General features: G+C 52.2%; 1 protein-coding gene across 1 annotated transcript in view; it reads right to left on the bottom strand.

Annotated features, from left to right (window-relative positions):
* LOC121533900 (desmocollin-1) overlaps positions 1 to 19301 on the bottom strand; it is a 32218-nt gene extending 12917 nt beyond the window's left edge. The window contains exons 1-9 of the mRNA XM_041840238.2: positions 19018 to 19301; positions 16884 to 16974; positions 16342 to 16541; positions 15895 to 16059; positions 4073 to 4228; positions 3788 to 3932; positions 3541 to 3695; positions 2989 to 3123; positions 1358 to 1543 (exon numbers count right to left, since the gene is read on the bottom strand). Coding sequence (XP_041696172.1) covers positions 1358 to 1543; positions 2989 to 3123; positions 3541 to 3695; positions 3788 to 3932; positions 4073 to 4228; positions 15895 to 16059; positions 16342 to 16541; positions 16884 to 16974; positions 19018 to 19056 — 1272 coding nt within the window. The 5' untranslated portion in view covers positions 19057 to 19301. The remainder of the gene's footprint in view (positions 1 to 1357; positions 1544 to 2988; positions 3124 to 3540; positions 3696 to 3787; positions 3933 to 4072; positions 4229 to 15894; positions 16060 to 16341; positions 16542 to 16883; positions 16975 to 19017) is intronic.
* Positions 19302 to 19547: the final 246 nt, after the last annotated feature.

Below are 19547 nucleotides of genomic sequence, written 5' to 3'. Positions count from 1 at the left end.
AGTTCAAGTAACAGACACATCTCAACATCAACTGTTCAGAGGAGACTGTGAATCAGACCTTCATGGTCAAATTGCTGCAAAGAAACCACTACTAAAGGACACCAATAAGAAGAGGAGACTTGCTTGGGCCAAGAAACACGAGCAATGGACATTAGACCAGTGGAAATGTGTCCTTTGGTCTGGAGTCCAAATTTGAGATTTTTGGTTCCAACCGCCGTGTCTTTGTGAGACGCGGTGTGGGTGAACAGATGATCTCCGCATTTGTATTTCCCACCGTGAAGCATAGAGGAGGAGGTGCTTTGCTGGTGACACTGTCTGTGATTTATTTAGAATTCAAGGCACACTTAACCAGCATGGCTAGCACAGCATTCTGCAGCGATACGCCATCCCATCTGGTTTGGGCTTAGTGGGACTATTAACAGGACAATGACCCAACACTCCTCCAGGCTGTGTAAGGGCTATTTTACCAAGAAGGAGAGTGATGGAGTGCTCAGATGACCTGGCCTCCACAATCCCCCGACCTCAACCAAATGAAGATGGTTTGGGATGAGTCAGACCGCAGAGTGAAGGAAAAGCAGCCAACAAGTGCTCAGCATATGTGGGAACTCCTTCAAAACTGTTGGAAAAGCATTCCAGGTGAAGCTGGTTGAGAGAATGCCAAGAGTGTGCAAAGCTGTCATCAAGGCAAAAGGTGGCTATTTGAAGAATCTCAAATATGAAATATATTTTGATTTGTTTAACACTTTTTTGGTTACTACATGATTCCATATGTGTTATTTCATAGTTTGTCTCTTCACTATTATTCTACAATGTAGAAAATAGTAAAAAAAAAACTTCAATCAGTAGGACGTGTTAACTTTTGACCGGTAGTGTATATATAAAACACAGGAAAATCACGTTTTTGACTGCACTGCCCCTTTACTAAGAAAATCAGCTTGTGAGAGTGTTCTGTTCTGGAGAACACCCACCCATGCATATGGACACACACACACAGAGAAGTCTGCCAAGACAAATTCCATGCTCAGCTCTCCAGAGAGTTGCCTCTGAATTATAACAGTGTGAGTACATTATAATGTCATCATTCATCTTTTAGTCAGTGTCTCTGTGTCTTTGTCAGTATCTCAGTCTCTCTCTCTCTGTAGCAGTGTTTTTATTTGTGACAGTCAAGTAAAACGCAAGAGTTGACACAGACCCAAAACAGATGGACAGGTGCTGACTAATGGAATAGTAAAGATATGAAATCATAGTAGGATACACATAAAAGTATTTGGAACATATTTAAAGTGTGTGACTATCTTTGTTTTATTCATTTGTTTGTGTCAGTGCCTTCATCTGTGGTTGTTGTTATCTCTGTCACCTTGACGACATAGAGCAGGCCCTCGTTGGTTTCATGGTCCGTGTCGATCCGGAAATTCCCGTTCTCGTTGCCCTGGGTGATGACAAACCTGGCGTTCCAGTTTGGGGTCTTCTCCACGTCCTTGTCATCCACAGGAATCCTCAGGACCAGCACGTCTGCTCTGTTCTCCTTTATAGTGGCCTTGTACTGTCAGGCAGAAACAAACAATCATTTTGTAAAATAATTTAGATTGAGAGAGGAGCCCTAACTGTGCCCATGCACAGTTATGTTTCACCTCATTTTTTATGTATAATGTTTCTTTTTAAGTGCAAATAAATACATTAAATAAATATCAGTGTAGCTCAGTTGGTAGAGCATGGCACTTGCAACGCCAGGGTTGTGGGTTCATTTCCCACGGGGGGCCAGTATGAAAATGTATGCACTCACTAACTGTAAGTCGCTCTGGATAAGAGCGTCTGCTAAATGACTAAAATGTAAATGTAATAATGACCACTTAGCACCTACCAAAAATACCCTGAGGTGATTTGTTGACTGCCTTATTAACACCACATACCTGTTTTGCTTAGACACATTTTGACTGAATGGAAAGCTACGAAGGGTCAAAAGGGTAAAAGAGGGCAGTAGTCCTTAAACGCTTGTCAAAACAATAAGAGTATTTTTAAACCAAGATGTCAGACAATACCACTACTGTGAAGGGTTGCACAACTCCGTTAACTTTCCCAAATTCGCAGGTTTATTGCTTACTCCCTTTCGATTTTGGGACTCTTTCATCTAGGATTTCTCGAAAACCTGGTAATCTGCTTACAATCAAAATCATGCATTTACTAATACACTCTAAATGGCCTGCCACGCAGAGATTAGCCTGCAGTGTTATTTTCCGACAGCCAATAAAATGTAAATAATTGGCTGGTATGTGTAGCAGGCCCTCAGGGTGCCTGGATGCTTCTCTACAGTTTGGACAAGTACTGGCCAAGCCAGCCCGAGAGGTCCTCAATCACTGTCTCAGAGGCAGAGCACGGGCTAAGTCCCAAATGGTACCCTATTCCCATTATAGTGCACAACTTTTGACCACGGCCCTTGACCAGGGCCAATAGGGCACTATGCAGGGAATAAGGTGCTATTTGGGACACAGAAACAGTGCTGTCTCATGGCAGAAGGGTTGAGAGGTTAGAATAGGACCTCAGGATAAAGAACTGGTAACCTGTCCAGACAATCACTCTCTACAGCTCTGCTGTTACCTGAATAGCATGTTTGAGAAAAGTGAAAATCTATTTACCATTTTCAAATGCTGTAGGCAGTGTGGCGGGGGGTTGGGATAAAGGAAAAATACAAATGTCTGTCTCTGTGGCAATTGACAATTAAGTAAATATAATTTTTCTGTCTGGCTGAAGTGTTATCAAAATGTAAAGTTTTCCACATATTCACTCTATTGCTACTATGTTGTGTGCAATATCGTTGAGTTTGCATCAAAGATGAGTGATTTATCGGATGCATCCCAAATGACACCCTATTTCTATATCCCTACTCCCTATGGACTCCGGTCAAAAGTAGTGCACTATAAAGGGAATAGGGTTCCATTTGGGATGCATCCATAGTCGTCGTCCTAAACACACGCAGGAGGAGTGACGTACGGTGGTCTCTCTGAAGGTGGGAGGGTTGTCGTTGATGTCCAGTAGCGTGATGGTGGCCGTAGCAGTGTTGAACAGGCCGTTCTTAGCTCCGTCCATGTCCCGGATCTCCACGGTAACAGCATGGACCACCTGTGTCTGGAAAGACCCAAACACACAGAGAGACATTTCTACTACATTTACATTTTAGTCATTTAGCATACGCTCTTATCGAGAGTGCATAAATGTTTGGTACTGGTCTCCCACAACCCTGGCATTGCAAGCGCAATGCTCTATCAATTGAGCCACACGGGACCTACAACATTTTCCCCACAGCAAACCTCAGTAAAGTATCATCATTCAAGAGTACTGAAGACTGCTCTGGTTTATACTGGTTTCTACCTCAAATTCAGTACACCATTCAGTTAGCTAGAATGACAGAGACTAACAATCACTTGTTACATAATATTAACATAGCACAACAATACAATAGGCTAACTATCTTACAGCAATGCTGGTGTGTTTAGAGGGAAATAAGTGGGTGTTGAATAAGGAAGGAAGCCCTGCCTATGGTACCTCTCTGTCAAGAGTGCTGGTCCTGGCTGTGATCAGCCCACTGTGAGACCCGATGGTGAAGAACTGACCACCAGTCAGAAGGGTGTATCTGATCTTAGTGTGGGGGGTGTCTGCTTCATCCTTATCAGTAGACTTCACTTCTCCTACCTCAGTACCTGGAGAGAGGGAGGCAGGGGTGAGAGAGAAAGAGATATCAATACTGTACTTAAACTATCAGACACACAAACACACACACACACACACTCACCAGGTTTGCACTGCTCTAACACAGAGAAAGTGAGTAGTCCAGAGAAGGTTGGTGCGTTGTCGTTGATATCCTCTACCAGAACAGTGATGTCCAGAGGCCGATCTGTCTCCTTCCCTGACCGCCTGTCAAACACCTGGGCTGTGAACTACACACACACACCACTCTTGGTCTGAGGTACAGACAGCAGACAGACAAGATGACTACACTGCTATTATCTTGCCTATAATCTTTGTGAGTTCATTTAGACCAACTCCATGGCCTGTACTGAAGGTCTGTCACACTTACCACAAACTTGGGGTACTGTTCCCGGTCGACAGGGTAGTGTACACGCACCATGCCTGTGTCACGATCCACAGAGAAAAGCTTCTCCGGGGACATGGTCACTCCTGGACCACTGATCATATAGTACACTGTGAAATTCACTGACGAATCTGACCCCACCTAGGGAGTGGGAGGGGGAGAGAGAGAGAGAGAGAGAGAGAGAGAGAGAGAGAGAAAGAGAGTGAGAGAGACTTAAACTTACAGAAATAGCTAAATAGCTTAAAACACCAGTACAGTTCTAACACACTGACACATACAGTGCCTTCGGAAAGTATTCAGACCCCTTGACTTTTTCCACATTCTTAGGTTACAGCCTTATTCTAAAATTGATTAAATTGATTTTTTTCCTCATCAATCTACACACAAAACCCCATAATGACAAAGCAAAAATAGGATTAACTTTTTTAGCTAATTATTAAAAATTAAAATATCACATTTACATAAGTATTCAGGCCCTTTACTCAGTACTTTGTTGAAGCTCCTTTGGCAGCGATTACAGCCTCAAGTCTTCTTGGGTATGACTCTATAAAGCTTGGCACACCTGTATTTGGGGAGTTTCTCCCATTCTTCTCTGCAGATCCTCTCAAGCTCTGTCAGGTTGGATGGGGAGCGTTGCTGCACAGCTATTTTCAGGTCTTTCCAGAGATGTTCGATCGGGTTCAAGTCCGGGCTCTGGCTGGGCCACTCAAGAACATTCAGAAACTTGTCCCGAAGCTACTCCTCCGTTGTCTTGGCTGTGTGCTTGGGGTCGTTGTCCTGTTGGAAGGTGAACCGCCGACCCAGTCTGAGGTCCTGAGCGCTCTGGAGCAGGTTTTCATCAAGGATCTCTCTGTACTTTTCTCCGTTCATCTTTGCCTCGATCCTGACTAGTCTCCCAGTGCCTGATGCTGAAAAACATCCCCACAGCATGATGCTGCCACCACCACGCTTCACCGTAGGGATGGTGTCATGTTTCCTCCAGAAGTGACGCTTAGCATTCAGGCCAAAGAGTTCAATCTTGGTTTCATCAGACCAGAGAATCTTGTTTCTCATGGTCTGAGAGTCTTTAGGTGCCTTTTGGCAAACTCCAAGCTGGCTGTCATGTGCCTTTTACTGAGGAGTGGCTTCCGTCTGGCCACTCTACCATAAAGGCCTGATTGGTGGAGTGCTGCAGAGATGGTTGTCCTTCTGGTAGGTTCGCCCATCTCCACAGACGAAGTCTAGAGCTCTGTCAGACTGACCAGCAGGTTCTTGGTCACCTCCCTGACCAAGGCCCTTCTCCCCCGATGGCTCAGTTTGGCCGGGCGGCCAGCTCTAGGAAGAGTCTTGGTGGTTCCAAACTTCTTCCATTTAAGAATGATGGAGGCCACTGTGTTCTTGGGGACCTTCATTGCTGCAGATATGTTTGGTACCCTTCCCCAGATCTGTGCCTCGACACAATCCTGTCTCGGAGCTCTACGGACAATTCCTTCGACCTCATGGCTTGATTTTTTCTCTGACATGCACTGTCAACTGTGGGACCTTATTGTCCTCCCGAGTGGCGCAGTGGTCTAAGGCACTGCATCGCAGTGCTAGCTGTGCCACTAGAGATCCTGGTTCGAATCCAGGCTCTGTCGTAGCCGGCCGCGACCGGGAGACCCATGGGGCGGCGCACAATTGGTCCAGGGTAGGGGAGGGAATGGCCGGCAGGGATCTAGCTCAGTTGGTAGAGCATGGCATTTGCAACGCCAGGGTTGTGGGTTCAATTCCAGTATAAAAAATAAAAAATGTATGCACTCACCCCAGTCTGCACTCTGGATAAGAGCGTCTGCTAAATGACTAAAAATGTAAATGTAAAAAAATATAGACCGGTGTGTGCCTTTCCAAATCACGTCCAATCAATTGAAATTACCACAGGTGGACTCCAATCACATTGTAAAAATATCTCAAGGATGATCAATGAAAACAGGATGCACCTGAGCTCAATTTCGAGTCTCATAGCAAAGGTCTGAATACTTATGAAAATAATGTATCTGTTATTTCTGTTTAATAAATTTGCAAAACATTCAAAAAACCTGTTTTCACTTTGTCATTATGGGGTATTGTGTGTAGATTGCTGAGGATGATTGGGATGAGGAGGGGGGGGTGATTGGGATGAGGAGGGTGGAAGGTGACTGGGATGAGGAGGGTGGAAGGTAAGAGAGATGAGGTGGAAGGTAAAAGTGATGAGGAGGGGGGAAGGTGGCTGGGATGAGGAGGGGGGAAGGTGGCTGGGATGAGGAGGGGGAAAGGTGACTGGGATGAGGAGGGGGAAAGGTGACTGGGAGGAGGAGGGGGGAAAGTTACTGGGAGGAGGAGGGGGAAAGTTACTGGGATGAGGAGGGGGGGTGATTGAGATGAGGAGAGGGGGGTGACTGGGATGAGGAGGGGGGTGACTGGGATGAGGAGGAGGGGGGAAGGTGACTGGGATGAGGAGGAGGGGGGAAGGTGACTGGGATGAGGAGGAGGGGGGAAGGGGACTGGGATGAGGAGGAGGGGGGAAGGTGACTGGGATGAGGAGGGGGAAGATGACTGGGATGAGGAGGGGGAGGAAGGTGACTGGGATGAGGAGGGGGGAAGGTGACTGGGATGAGGAGGGGGAAGGTGACTGGGATGAGGAGGGGGAAGGTGACTGGGATGAGGAGGGGGGGAAGGTGACTGGGATGAGGAGGGGGGAAGGTGATTGAGATGAGGAGGGGGGAATGTGCCTGGGATGAGGGGTGAAGGTGACTGGGATGAGGAGGGGGGGTGACTGGGATGAGGTGGGGGGGAGGTGACTGGGATGAGGAGGGTGAAAGGTGACTGGGATGAGAAGGGTGAAAGGTGGAAGGTGACAGAGATGGGGGGGTGGCAGAGATGAGAAGGGGGGAAGGTAGCAGAGATGAGGAGGGGGAGAAGGTGGCAGAGATGAGGAGGGGGAAGGTGAAAGAGATGAGGAGGGGGGAAGGTGACTGGGATGAGGAGGGGGGTGACTGGGATGAGGGGGTGACTGGGATGAGGAGGGGGAGGTGACTGGGATGAGGAGGGGGGTGATTTAGATGAGGAAGGGGGTGATTTAGATGAGGAAGGGGGAAGGTATTTGAGATGAGGAGGGGGGAGGTGACTGGGATGAGGAGGGGTGGAAAGTGATTGAGATGGAGGGTGAAGGTGAAGGTGATTGAGAGAGATTTAGATGAGGAGGGGTGGGGAACTGGGATGAGGAGGGGGGAAAAGAACTGGGATGAGGAGGGGGAAAGGGACTGGGATGAGGAGGGGGGGGAAGGTGACTGGGATGAGGAGGGGGGTGACTGGGATGAGGAGGGGGAGGTGACTGGGATGAGGAGGGGGTGATTTAGATGAGGAAGGGGGAAGGTGACTGGGATGAGGAGGGGGGAGTGACTGGGATGAGGAGGGGGGAGGTGACTGGGATGAGGAGGGGGGGAAAGTGACTGGGATGAGACGGGGGGAAAGGAACTGGGATGAGGAGGGGGGAAGGGCCTGGGATGAGGAGGGGAAGGGCCTGGGATGAGGAGGGGGAAGGTGACTGGGATGAGGAGGGGGTGACTGGGATGAGGAGGGGGGAGGTGACTGGGATGAGGAGGGAGAGTGACTGGGATGAGGAGGGGAGGTGACTGGGATGAGGAGGGGGAGGTGACTGGGATGAGGAGGGGGAGGTGACTGGGATGAGGAGGGGGTGACTGGGATGAGGAGGGGGAGGTGACTGGGATGAGGAGGGGGGTGATTTAGATGAGGAAGGGGGAAGGTGACTGGGATGAGGAGGGGGGAGGTGACTGGGATGAGGAGGGGTGGAAAGTGATTGAGATGGAGGGTGAAGGTGAAGGTGATTGAGAGAGATTTAGATGAGGAGGGGGGGAACTGGGATGAGGAGGGGGGAAAGGAACTGGGATGAGGAGGGGGAAAGGGACTGGGATGAGGAGGGGGGGGTGACTGGGATGAGGAGGGGGGGAGGTGACTGGGATGAGGAGGGGGGTGATTTAGATGAGGAAGGGGGAAGGTGACTGGGATGAGGAGGGGGGAGGTGACTGGGATGAGGAGGGGTGGGAAGGTGACTGGGATGAGGAGGGGGAAAGGAACTGGGATGAGGAGGGGGAAGGGACTGGGATTAGGAGGGGGGGAAGGTGACTGGGATGAGGAGGGGGGGAAGGTGACTGGGATGAGGAGGGGGGTGACTGGGATGAGGAGGGGGGAGGTGACTGGGATGAGGAGGGGGAGGTGACTGGGATGAGGAGGGGGGAGTGACTGGGATGAGGAGGGGGTGACTGGGATGAGGAGGGGGAGGTGACTGGGATGAGGAGGGGGTGATTTAGATGAGGAAGGGGGAAGGTGACTGGGATGAGGAGGGGGAGGTGACTGGGATGAGGAGGGGTGGAAAGTGATTGAGATGGAGGGTGAAGGTGATTGAGATGAGGAAGGTGACTGGGATGAGGAGGGGGAGGTGACTGGGATGAGGAGGGGTGGAAAGTTATTGAGATGAGGGGGTGAAGGTAACTGGGATGAGGAGGGGGGGAGGTCACTGGTATGAGGAGGGGGGGGAAGGTGACTGGGATGAGGAGGGGGGGAAGGTGACTGGGATGAGGAGGGGGAAAGGTGACTGGGATGAGGAGGGGGAAAGGTGACTGGGATGAGGAGGGGGAAAGGTGACTGGGATGAGGAGGGGGAAAAGGTGACTGGGATGAGGAGGGGGGAAAGGTGACTGGGATGAGGAGGGGGGAAAGGTGACTGGGATGAGGAGGGGGGAAAGGTGACTGGGATGAGGAGGGGGGAGGTCACTGGGATGAGGAGGGGGAAAGGTGACTGGGATGAGGAGGGGGAAAGGTGACTGGGATGAGGAGGGGGAAAAGGTGACTGGGATGAGGAGGGGGGGAAAGGTGACTGGGATGAGGAGGGGGGAAAGGTGACTGGGATGAGGAGGGGGAAAGGTGACTGGGATGAGGAGGGGGAAAGGTGACTGGGATGAGGAGGGGGAAAGGTGACTGGGATGAGGAGGGGGAAAGGTGACTGGGATGAGGAGGGGGAAAGGTGACTGGGATGAGGAGGGGGAAAGGTGACTGGGATGAGGAGGGGGAAAGGTGACTGGGATGAGGAGGGGGAAAGGTGACTGGGATGAGGAGGGGGAAAGGTGACTGGGATGAGGAGGGGGAAAGGTGACTGGGATGAGGAGGGGGAAAGGTGACTGGGATGAGGAGGGGGAAAGGTGACTGGGATGAGGAGGGTGGAAGGTGACTGGGATGAGGAGGGTGGAAGGTGACTAGGATGAGGAGGGTGGAAGGAAACCGGTGTGAAGAGGGGTGGAAAGTGATTGAGATGGGGGGTGAAGGTGATTGAGATGAGGGGGGTGACTGGGCTGAGGAGGGGGGAAGGTGACTGGGCTGAGGAGGGGGGTGACTGGGATGAGGAGGGGAAAGGTGACTGGGATGAGGAGGGGAAAGGTGACTGGGATGAGGAGGGGAAAGGTGACTGGGATGAGGAGGGGAAAGGTGACTGGGATGAGGAGGGGGGGAAGGTGACTGGGATGAGGAGGGGGAAAGGTGACTGGGAGGAGGAGGGGGAAAGTTACTGGGAGGAGGAGGGGGAAAGTTACTGGGATGAGGAGGGGGGGTGATTGAGATGAGGAGAGGGGGGGTGACTGGGATGAGGAGGGGGGTGACTGGGATGAGGAGGAGGGGGGGAAGGTGACTGGGATGAGGAGGAGGGGGGAAGGTGACTGGGATGAGGAGGAGGGGGGAAGGTGACTGGGATGAGGAGGAGGGGGGAAGGTGACTGGGATGAGGAGGGGGGGAAGATGACTGGGATGAGGAGGGGGAGGAAGGGGACTGGGATGAGGAGGGGGGGGAAGGTGACTGGGATGAGGAGGGGGAAGGTGACTGGGATGAGGAGGGGGGAAGGTGACTGGGATGAGGAGGGGGAAGGTGACTGGGATGAGGAGGGGGAAGGTGATTGAGATGAGGAGGGGGGAATGTGCCTGGGATGAGGGGTGAAGGTGACTGGGATGAGGAGGGGGGGTGACTGGGATGAGGTGGGGGGGAGGTGACTGGGATGAGGAGGGTGAAAGGTGACTGGGATGAGAAGGGTGAAAGGTGGAAGGTGACAGAGATGAGGGGGTGGCAGAGATGAGAAGGGGGGAAGGTAGCAGAGATGAGGAGGGGGAGAAGGTGGCAGAGATGAGGAGGGGGGAAGGTGAAAGAGATGAGGAGGGGGAAGGTGACTGGGATGAGGAGGGGGGGTGACTGGGATGAGGGGGGTGACTGGGATGAGGAGGGGGGGAGTGACTGGGATGAGGAGGGGGGGTGATTTAGATGAGGAAGGGGGTGATTTAGATGAGGAAGGGGGAAGGTATTTGAGATGAGGAGGGGGAGGTGACTGGGATGAGGAGGGGTGGAAAGTGATTGAGATGGAGGGTGAAGGTGAAGGTGATTGAGAGAGATTTAGATGAGGAGGGGTGGGGAACTGGGATGAGGAGGGGGGGAAAAGAACTGGGATGAGGAGGGGGAAAAGGGACTGGGATGAGGAGGGGGAAGGTGACTGGGATGAGGAGGGGGGGGTGACTGGGATGAGGAGGGGGGAGTGACTGGGATGAGGAGGGGGGTGATTTAGATGAGGAAGGGGGAAGGTGACTGGGATGAGGAGGGGGGAGGTGACTGGGATGAGGAGGGGGGAGGTGACTGGGATGAGGAGGGGGGGAAAGTGACTGGGATGAGACGGGGGGAAAGGAACTGGGATGAGGAGGGGGGAAGGGCCTGGGATGAGGAGGGGGGAAGGGCCTGGGATGAGGAGGGGGGGAAGGTGACTGGGATGAGGAGGGGGGTGACTGGGATGAGGAGGGGGGGAGGTGACTGGGATGAGGAGGGGGAGGTGACTGGGATGAGGAGGGGGAGAGTGACTGGGATGAGGGAGGGGGAGGTGACTGGGATGAGGAGGGGGAGGTGACTGGGATGAGGAGGGGGAGGTGACTGGGATGAGGAGGGGGGTGACTGGGATGAGGAGGGGGAGTGACTGGGATGAGGAGGGGGTGATTTAGATGAGGAAGGGGGAAGGTGACTGGGATGAGGAGGGGGGAGGTGACTGGGATGAGGAGGGGTGGAAAGTGATTGAGATGGAGGGTGAAGGTGAAGGTGATTGAGAGAGATTTAGATGAGGAGGGGGAACTGGGATGAGGAGGGGGAAAGGAACTGGGATGAGGAGGGGGAAAGGGACTGGGATGAGGAGGGGGTGACTGGGATGAGGAGGGGGAGGTGACTGGGATGAGGAGGGGGGTGATTTAGATGAGGAAGGGGGAAGGTGACTGGGATGAGGAGGGGGAGGTGACTGGGATGAGGAGGGGTGGGAAGGTGACTGGGATGAGGAGGGGGGAAAGGAACTGGGATGAGGAGGGGGAAGGGACTGGGATTAGGAGGGGGGAAGGTGACTGGGATGAGGAGGGGGAAGGTGACTGGGATGAGGAGGGGTGACTGGGATGAGGAGGGGGAGGTGACTGGGATGAGGAGGGGGGAGGTGACTGGGATGAGGAGGGAGGTGACTGGGATGAGGAGGGGGGTGACTGGGATGAGGAGGGGAGGTGACTGGGATGAGGAGGGGGTGATTTAGATGAGGAAGGGGGAAGGTGACTGGGATGAGGAGGGGGAGGTGACTGGGATGAGGAGGGTGGAAAGTGATTGAGATGGAGGGTGAAGGTGATTGAGATGAGGGGGGAAGGTGACTGGGATGAGGAGGGGGGAGGTGACTGGGATGAGGAGGGGTGGAAAGTTATTGAGATGAGGGGGTGAAGGTAACTGGGATGAGGAGGGGGGAGGTCACTGGTATGAGGAGGGGGGGGAAGGTGACTGGGATGAGGAGGGGGGAAGGTGACTGGGATGAGGAGGGGGAAAGGTGACTGGGATGAGGAGGGGGAAAGGTGACTGGGATGAGGAGGGGGAAAGGTGACTGGGATGAGGAGGGGGAAAGGTGACTGGGATGAGGAGGGGGGAAAGGTGACTGGGATGAGGAGGGGGAAAGGTGACTGGGATGAGGAGGGGGAAAAGGTGACTGGGATGAGGAGGGGGAAAAGGTGACTGGGATGAGGAGGGGGAGGTCACTGGGATGAGGAGGGGGAAAGGTGACTGGGATGAGGAGGGGGGAAAGGTGACTGGGATGAGGAGGGGGGAAAGGTGACTGGGATGAGGAGGGGGAAAGGTGACTGGGATGAGGAGGGGGAAAGGTGACTGGGATGAGGAGGGGGAAAGGTGACTGGGATGAGGAGGGGGAAAGGTGACTGGGATGAGGAGGGGGAAAGGTGACTGGGATGAGGAGGGGGAAAGGTGACTGGGATGAGGAGGGGGAAAGGTGACTGGGATGAGGAGGGGGAAAAGGTGACTGGGATGAGGAGGGGGAAAGGTGACTGGGATGAGGAGGGGGGAAAAGGTGACTGGGATGAGGAGGGGGAAAGGTGATTGGGATGAGGAGGGGGAAAGGTGACTGGGATGAGGAGGGGGGAAAGGTGACTGGGATGAGGAGGGGGAAAAGGTGACTGGGATGAGGAGGGGGAAAGGTGACTGGGATGAGGAGGGGGAAAGGTGACTGGGATGAGGAGGGGGAAAGGTGACTGGGATGAGGAGGGTGGAAGGTGACTGGGATGAGGAGGGTGGAAGGTGACTAGGATGAGGAGGGTGGAAGGAAACCGGTGTGAAGAGGGGTGGAAAGTGATTGAGATGGGGGGGTGAAGGTGATTGAGATGAGGGGGGGTGACTGGGCTGAGGAGGGGGGGAAGGTGACTGGGCTGAGGAGGGGGGGAAGGTGACTGGGATGAGGAGGGGGGAAGGTGACTGGGATGAGGAGGGGGGAAGGTGACTGGGATGAGGAGGGGGGAAGGTGACTGGGATGAGGAGGGGGGGAAGGTGACTGGGATGAGGAGGGGGAGGTGACTGGGATGAGGAGGGGGGGAAGGTGACTGGGATGAGGAGGGGGGAAGGTGACTGGGATGAGGAGGGGGGAAGGTGACTGGGATGAGGAGGGGGGAAGGTGACTGGGATGAGGAGGATGGAAGGTGACTGGGATGGGGGAGGTGGTTGGGATGAGGAAGGGGGAAAGTGATTGGGATGAGGAGGGGATGGTGCCTGGGATGAGGAGGGGGGAAGGTGACTGGGATGAGGAGGGTGGGAGTTGACTGGGATGAGGAGGGTGGGAGGTGACTGGGATGAGGAGGGTGGGAGGTGACTGGGATGGGGAGGGGAAGGTGATTGAGATGAGGAAGGGGGAAGGTGCCTGAGGTGAGGAGGGGGGGGGGGTGACTGGGATGAGGAGGGGAAAGGTGACTGGGATGAGGAGGGGGAAAGGTGACTGGGATGAGGAGGGGGAAAGGTGACTGGGATGAGGAGGGGGAAAGGTGACTGGGATGAGGAGGGGGGAAAGGTGACTGGGATGAGGAGGGGGGAAGGTGACTGGGATGAGGAGGGGGAAAGGTGACTGGGATGAGGAGGGGGAAAGGTGACTGGGATGAGGAGGGGGAAAGGTGACTGGGATGAGGAGGGGAAAGGTGACTGGGATGAGGAGGGGGGAAAGGTGACTGGGATGAGGAGGGGGGAAAGGTGACTGGGATGAGGAGGGGGAAAGGTGACTGGGATGAGGAGGGGGGGAAAGGTGACTGGGATGAGGGGGGGAAAGGTGACTGGGATGAGGAGGGGGGAAAGGTGACTGGGATGAGGAGGGGGAAAGGTGACTGGGATGAGGAGGGGGAAAGGTGACTGGGATGAGGAGGGGGAAAGGTGACTGGGATGAGGAGGGGGAAAGGTGACTGGGATGAGGAGGGGGAAAGGTGACTGGGATGAGGAGGGTGGAAGGTGACTGGGATGAGGAGGGTGGAAGGTGACTAGGATGAGGAGGGTGGAAGGAAACCGGTGTGAAGAGGGGTGGAAAGTGATTGAGATGGGGGGTGAAGGTGATTGAGATGAGGGGGGGAAGGTGACTGGGCTGAGGAGGGGGGAAGGTGACTGGGATGAGGAGGGGGGAAGGTGACTGGGATGAGGAGGGGGAAGGTGACTGGGATGAGGAGGGGGGAAGGTGACTGGGATGAGGAGGGGGAAGGTGACTGGGATGAGGAGGGGGAAGGTGAACTGGGATGAGGAGGGGGGAAGGTGACTGGGATGAGGAGGGGGAAGGTGACTGGGATGAGGAGTGGGGGAAGGTTATTGAGATGAGGAGGGGGGAAGGTGATTGGGATGAGGAGAGGGGGAAGGTTACTGGGATGAGGAGGGGGAAGGTTACTGGGATGAGGGGGGGGACGGTGACAGGGATGAGGAGGGGGGAAGGTGACAGGGATAAGGAGGGGGGGAAGGTGACTGGGATGAGGAGGGGGGAGAACCCTGGGATGAGGGGGGTGACTGGGATGAGGAGGTTGGAAGGTGAATGGGATAAGGAGGGAGGAAGGAGAATGGGATGAGGAGGGTGGAAAATAAAAGGTGACTGGGATGAGGAGGGTGGAAGGTGACTGGGATGAGGAGGGGGAAGGTGACTGGGATGAGGAGGGGGAAGGTGACTGGGATGAGGAGGGGGAAGGTGACTGGGATGAGGAGGGGGAAGGTGACTGGGATGAGGAGGGGGAAGGTGACTGGGATGAGGAGGGGGAAGGTGACTGGGATGAGGAGTGGGGGAAGGTGACTGGGATGAGGAGTGGGGGAAGGTGATTGAGATGAGGAGGGGGGAAGGTGATTGGGATGAGGAGAGGGGGAAGGTTACTGGGATGAGGGGGGTGGACGGTGACAGGGATGAGGAGGGGGGAAGATGACAGGGATAAGGAGGGGGGGGAAGGTGACTGGGATGAGGAGGGGGGAAGGTGCCTGGGATGAGGGGGAGAACCCTGGGATGAGGGGGGGGTGACTGGGATGAGGAGGTTGGAAGGTGAATGGGATAAGGAGGGTGGAAGGAGAATGGGATGAGGAGGGTGGAAGGTAAAAGGTGACTGGGATGAGGAGGGTGGAAGGTGACTGGGATGAGGAGGGGGGAAGGTGACAGAGATGAGGAGGGGGGGAAGGTGACAGAGATGAGGAGGGGGAAGGTGACAGAGATGAGGAGGGGGAAAGGTGACTGGGATGATGGGGGGGAAGGTGACTGGGATGAGGAGGGGGGAGGTGACGGATGAGGAGGGGGTGACTGGGATGAGGAGGGGGAAGGTGACTGGGATGAGAACCCTGGGATGGGAGGGTGGAAGGTGACTGGGATGAGGAGGGGGAAGGTGACAGAGATGAGGAGGGGGGGAAGGTGACAGAGATGAGAAGGGGGAAGGTGACTGGGATGAGGAGGGGGGAAGGTGACTGGGATGAGGAGGGGGGGAAGGTAACTTGGATGAGGAAGGGGGAAGGTGACTGAGATGAGGAGGGGGGTGATTGAGATGAGGAGGGGGAAGGTGATTGAGATGAGGAGGGGGGGAGGTGACTGGGATGAGGAGGGGGGGAAGGTGACTGGGATGAGGAGGGGGGAAGGTGACTGGGATGAGGAGGGGGAAGGTGACTGGGATGAGGAGGGGGAGGTGACTGGGATGAGGAGGGGGGAAGGTGACTGGGATGAGGAGGGGGGGAATGTGACTTGGATGAGGAGGGGGGAAGGTGATTGAGATGAGGAGAGGGGGGGGTGATTGAGATGAGGAGAGGGGGGGTGATTGAGATGAGGAGGGGGAAGGTGATTGAGATGAGGAGGGGGAAGGTGATTGAGATGAGGAGGGGGGAAGGTGATAGAAGAGGGATAGGAGAGTAAGACTGATGGGATACATGAGGAAAGAGAAGGGAGGATGTGAGGAGAGTGATAATGATGCATGTCCTCACCAGTTCTACGTCTTTGGGGAACGGTGGGATGTCCTGCTCTATGATGCTGAACGGGAGAGGACTCCATCTCCTTTTAGAGCGCCTCAGGACCTCAGAAGGACCCCTCTGGGCCCCTTTCTGTGCAGGCACGTTTAAGGGCACCCTCATGGGTACTTGAATATGCTCCTATAAGGACAGTGTCACAGTGATAAGTAAACATACAAGCAGTCTACTTTCTAAACCTTACCAGAAGACTCACATATATATCTATTATTGCTTTTCTGTTGTAGAGGGTGGTTTGAGTAGAGGGGTTGGTGGGGAGTATTGAGTGTGTCTTCTGTTTGTGACTCAATACTGTACGTCACATGTATGATTCATTGTGTGATTCAGTAATGTTACAGTAAAGGCATTCAAAAGTCTCTCTTTCTCTCTCTGTGTATCTCTCTCTTTCTCCCAGGTATTCCGCACCTGTTCAGGGTCTGGGGACAGACGGACCTCCATCCTCCAGCGCCGTCCTCCCCCATCCCTCCCCCTCACCCAGAAGGACCTGCCCTCCGCTGTAACCGTGGTGACATCCACCGTGACGATGGTGCCGTCGCTCCGCATGGCGAAGTGGGGGTCACTGGATGTCAGCCACTGTCCCTGTATGTGACACCCTGCCACTGGCACTGGACAACACAGAGAACACACACAAAGAACACACACACAGAATACACACTGTTACTACACTGGGCAACACACACACACACACTGTCAGAACACTCTGGCTCGTATTCACAAATAGTTTCAGAGTATAAGTGCTGATCTAGGATCAGGTCTTCTCTATCCATAAACTTATTCAGTACAATCTAAAAAGGAAATCTGATCCTATATCCTACTCTAAAACTCTGTGAATACGGGCCACGGTAACTACAGGCAGTGAGGCAAACATAACTCACACACAAAACACTACTGTCACTAACTACATTGACTAGGCTACACACACAGATAGGCAGGTGTTATAGGCCTACCTTGAGAGATGACATAGCCAGGCCTGACCTCCACTGGGACCTGGGCTTGGATGGAATGAGGAACACAGCACTCAACAGACTGAGCCATGATCTGAGAGAGAACAGAGAGAACATGTCTTTCATCCTGTCTTTGTCACTCTCCTTCTCCTACTGTCCATGTTTTCAATTCTTTATTGGCAGTGATACATTAACCCCCAGATCCGTTTCTGCCAACTCCTTGTCACTCACCGTCGCAAAATATAAGTGCTGAAAACATGTTGGCTCACTATTTAAAAAGAAGATGGAAAACAAGCTATAGGATGAAAAATACTGGCGTTTTGGCACAGGGACAGCCGACTAGTGCTTGCTAACACTACCTAGCCAAAACATAATAATCTACAAATCTATACTTGGAGTCAAAGTATCGATATGATATCGTCCCAAATAATATTGTGATATGTAACTATCGATTTCTTCCCCCATCACTAGTTTTGAGGCTGTACAGTGTTTGTTTACATTTATGTTGTTTACAAACATTTAAATAGAACAAGCGTATATTTTGGATTTTAATGGGGTATGTTGAACTAAGCTCATGAGGCATTTATAAGTTATATTCTTCAAGAATCAAAGAGCATATTTCCCTCAAACTCAACGCTGGACCTCGAAACCAGTTCCACTGCGTTTTTTATTGTTCCCCTCTAATCAGGGACTGATTTATACCTGGGACAACAGGTGGGTGCAATTAATTATCAGGTAGCTCAGAAAACCAGCAGGCTCCAGATCTCGTAGGGTAAGAGTTGAATACCCCTGGTATATATATATATATATATAATTAATTTATAAGTCCAAATATTGATGTAGAAACTAGGGATTCTAGCTTCACTGAAAATACCTAACCTTAACCTAACCATAGTTCCTAAACATAACCTTAATTTTTTTAGACCCCTATGCTTAAACTTTAATATTCACTTCCAATGATTCTGATTCATTGATTATGAAGGTGGTAGTGATGATGGCGATGATAATGAGTATATGTGTTGACAGCTGATTTCTTCTATCAGTAAATAATACACTCCTCTTGTTGGACAGACCAGTTTTCCGATCACACTCTGTTCACATTCCTAAAATGTGTTTGAACCAATAGGTCTATAGTAATACCACTGCTGAAGAGTGCCTGACTAATTCTAGCAAGTGTGAGGAAACCAGTAGACATGTGAATAACATACAATGATAACTGTAGCCTGAGTCAAAGGCAATACTACCTATTCAAGTTTTATCTTCAATGTGAAAATGTGGGATTGGTACATCCATTTTTTTTTCATTAACTGTTTATCAAAACAAGTGGTGAAGTGACTGCTTTGTTTTTTGAATCCCAGATTGGGATATGGGTTCTTTTAAGCAATATTTCCAATATATTAGTCTCAGAAACAGTATAGGATGTTTTGGTGGGTCATTGTTGAGCAATGAGTAGGCCTAATGCTGTTCGTATTTTCCTATATGGAGTAGCCTGGTCATAATGGCTCAAAACAATATGTCAACATGGGCCGCTACTCACTAGGCTATTTGAAAATATTTCAGCTTTACAGCAGCTTATCAACACGTCTTATCTGGACTCTCCTTTCCCAGGCCTTTGTTGTTTTTATAACTCGTAGTGCCTTCGATAATCATTAACCCCATTCGCAGCCAGAGTGCTGTATCAATGAAATGTATAACTAATGAATGCATTTGCAAAAGATCTAGACAGGACTACTCAGTTTGACAAATAAGTATAGCCTAAACTAGAGAACACGGATCATGCTTATTTTATACAAAGTTTCAGCTCAACAACATAAGTCTGTCATTTCTGTGCTACATTCCACACCGATTTGCTCACGAAACTTCTGCATGAGATAAGCGCAGTGGTCAGACATGGAGGACTGGACTGCCCACCGACTTTTAAAGCTGAACTGAAGTCCCTCAACACTTTACATTTTCTTCGGGGAAAATATCGAAAACAACGGATCCCAATGAAATGACGTGGGAACAACATTGATTCAACCAGTGTGTGGGTTATTGTCTAGCTTCATCAGAGCAAAGTAACATAATGGTAAAGCTATTCCCCAAGTCAGCTATTGCAACTTTCAAGACAAAATTGTTTGCGGTTTCCCTCACTCACCACAGCGAGCAGGCTGACGCAAAAGACGCCCGGGGCCATGGTGCGGCTGGATGAATAAACAGACGTCTGGATGATCGTGCCCTACCTAAAAGGACAGAAGTCGTTCGGTGAAGCCCGGGTGCGGTGCGGCGCGAGGGATGGGTAGAGCCTTTGTAATTATTTGAGGTCACACATTCATTCCAAGGGTGTGTCGGGAAGAATTGAGACTAAGAGAGAGAGACAGGCTGTGAGGGGGTACGGAGTCCGCTCTGGGGCTGGCGGTAACGATCACCTCCTACAGGTTTACCGGGAGGGACTGTCCCGCCTCCTGTCCTGTCTTATCTCTGGTCTGGACTCCACCCACGCCAAACCTTCCCAACTGTGTGTGTGTGTGTGTGTGTGTGTGTGTGTTTGTGTGTTTTACTATCTATGTTGACTATAAGTGTTTATCTAATTTATTATCCAATGTTTGTAAATTTGCTATTGTAATAAAAATGTCACCCTGAATATTAGGCCTTTCCTTTGTTAGGTATAGGTGTGGGTTGGTTCTT

This window comes from Coregonus clupeaformis, chromosome 20 (assembly GCF_020615455.1).
Source record: "Coregonus clupeaformis isolate EN_2021a chromosome 20, ASM2061545v1, whole genome shotgun sequence".
Classification (NCBI taxonomy): domain Eukaryota; kingdom Metazoa; phylum Chordata; class Actinopteri; order Salmoniformes; family Salmonidae; genus Coregonus; species Coregonus clupeaformis.
This window is presented reverse-complemented; position numbering and strand designations above follow the sequence as displayed.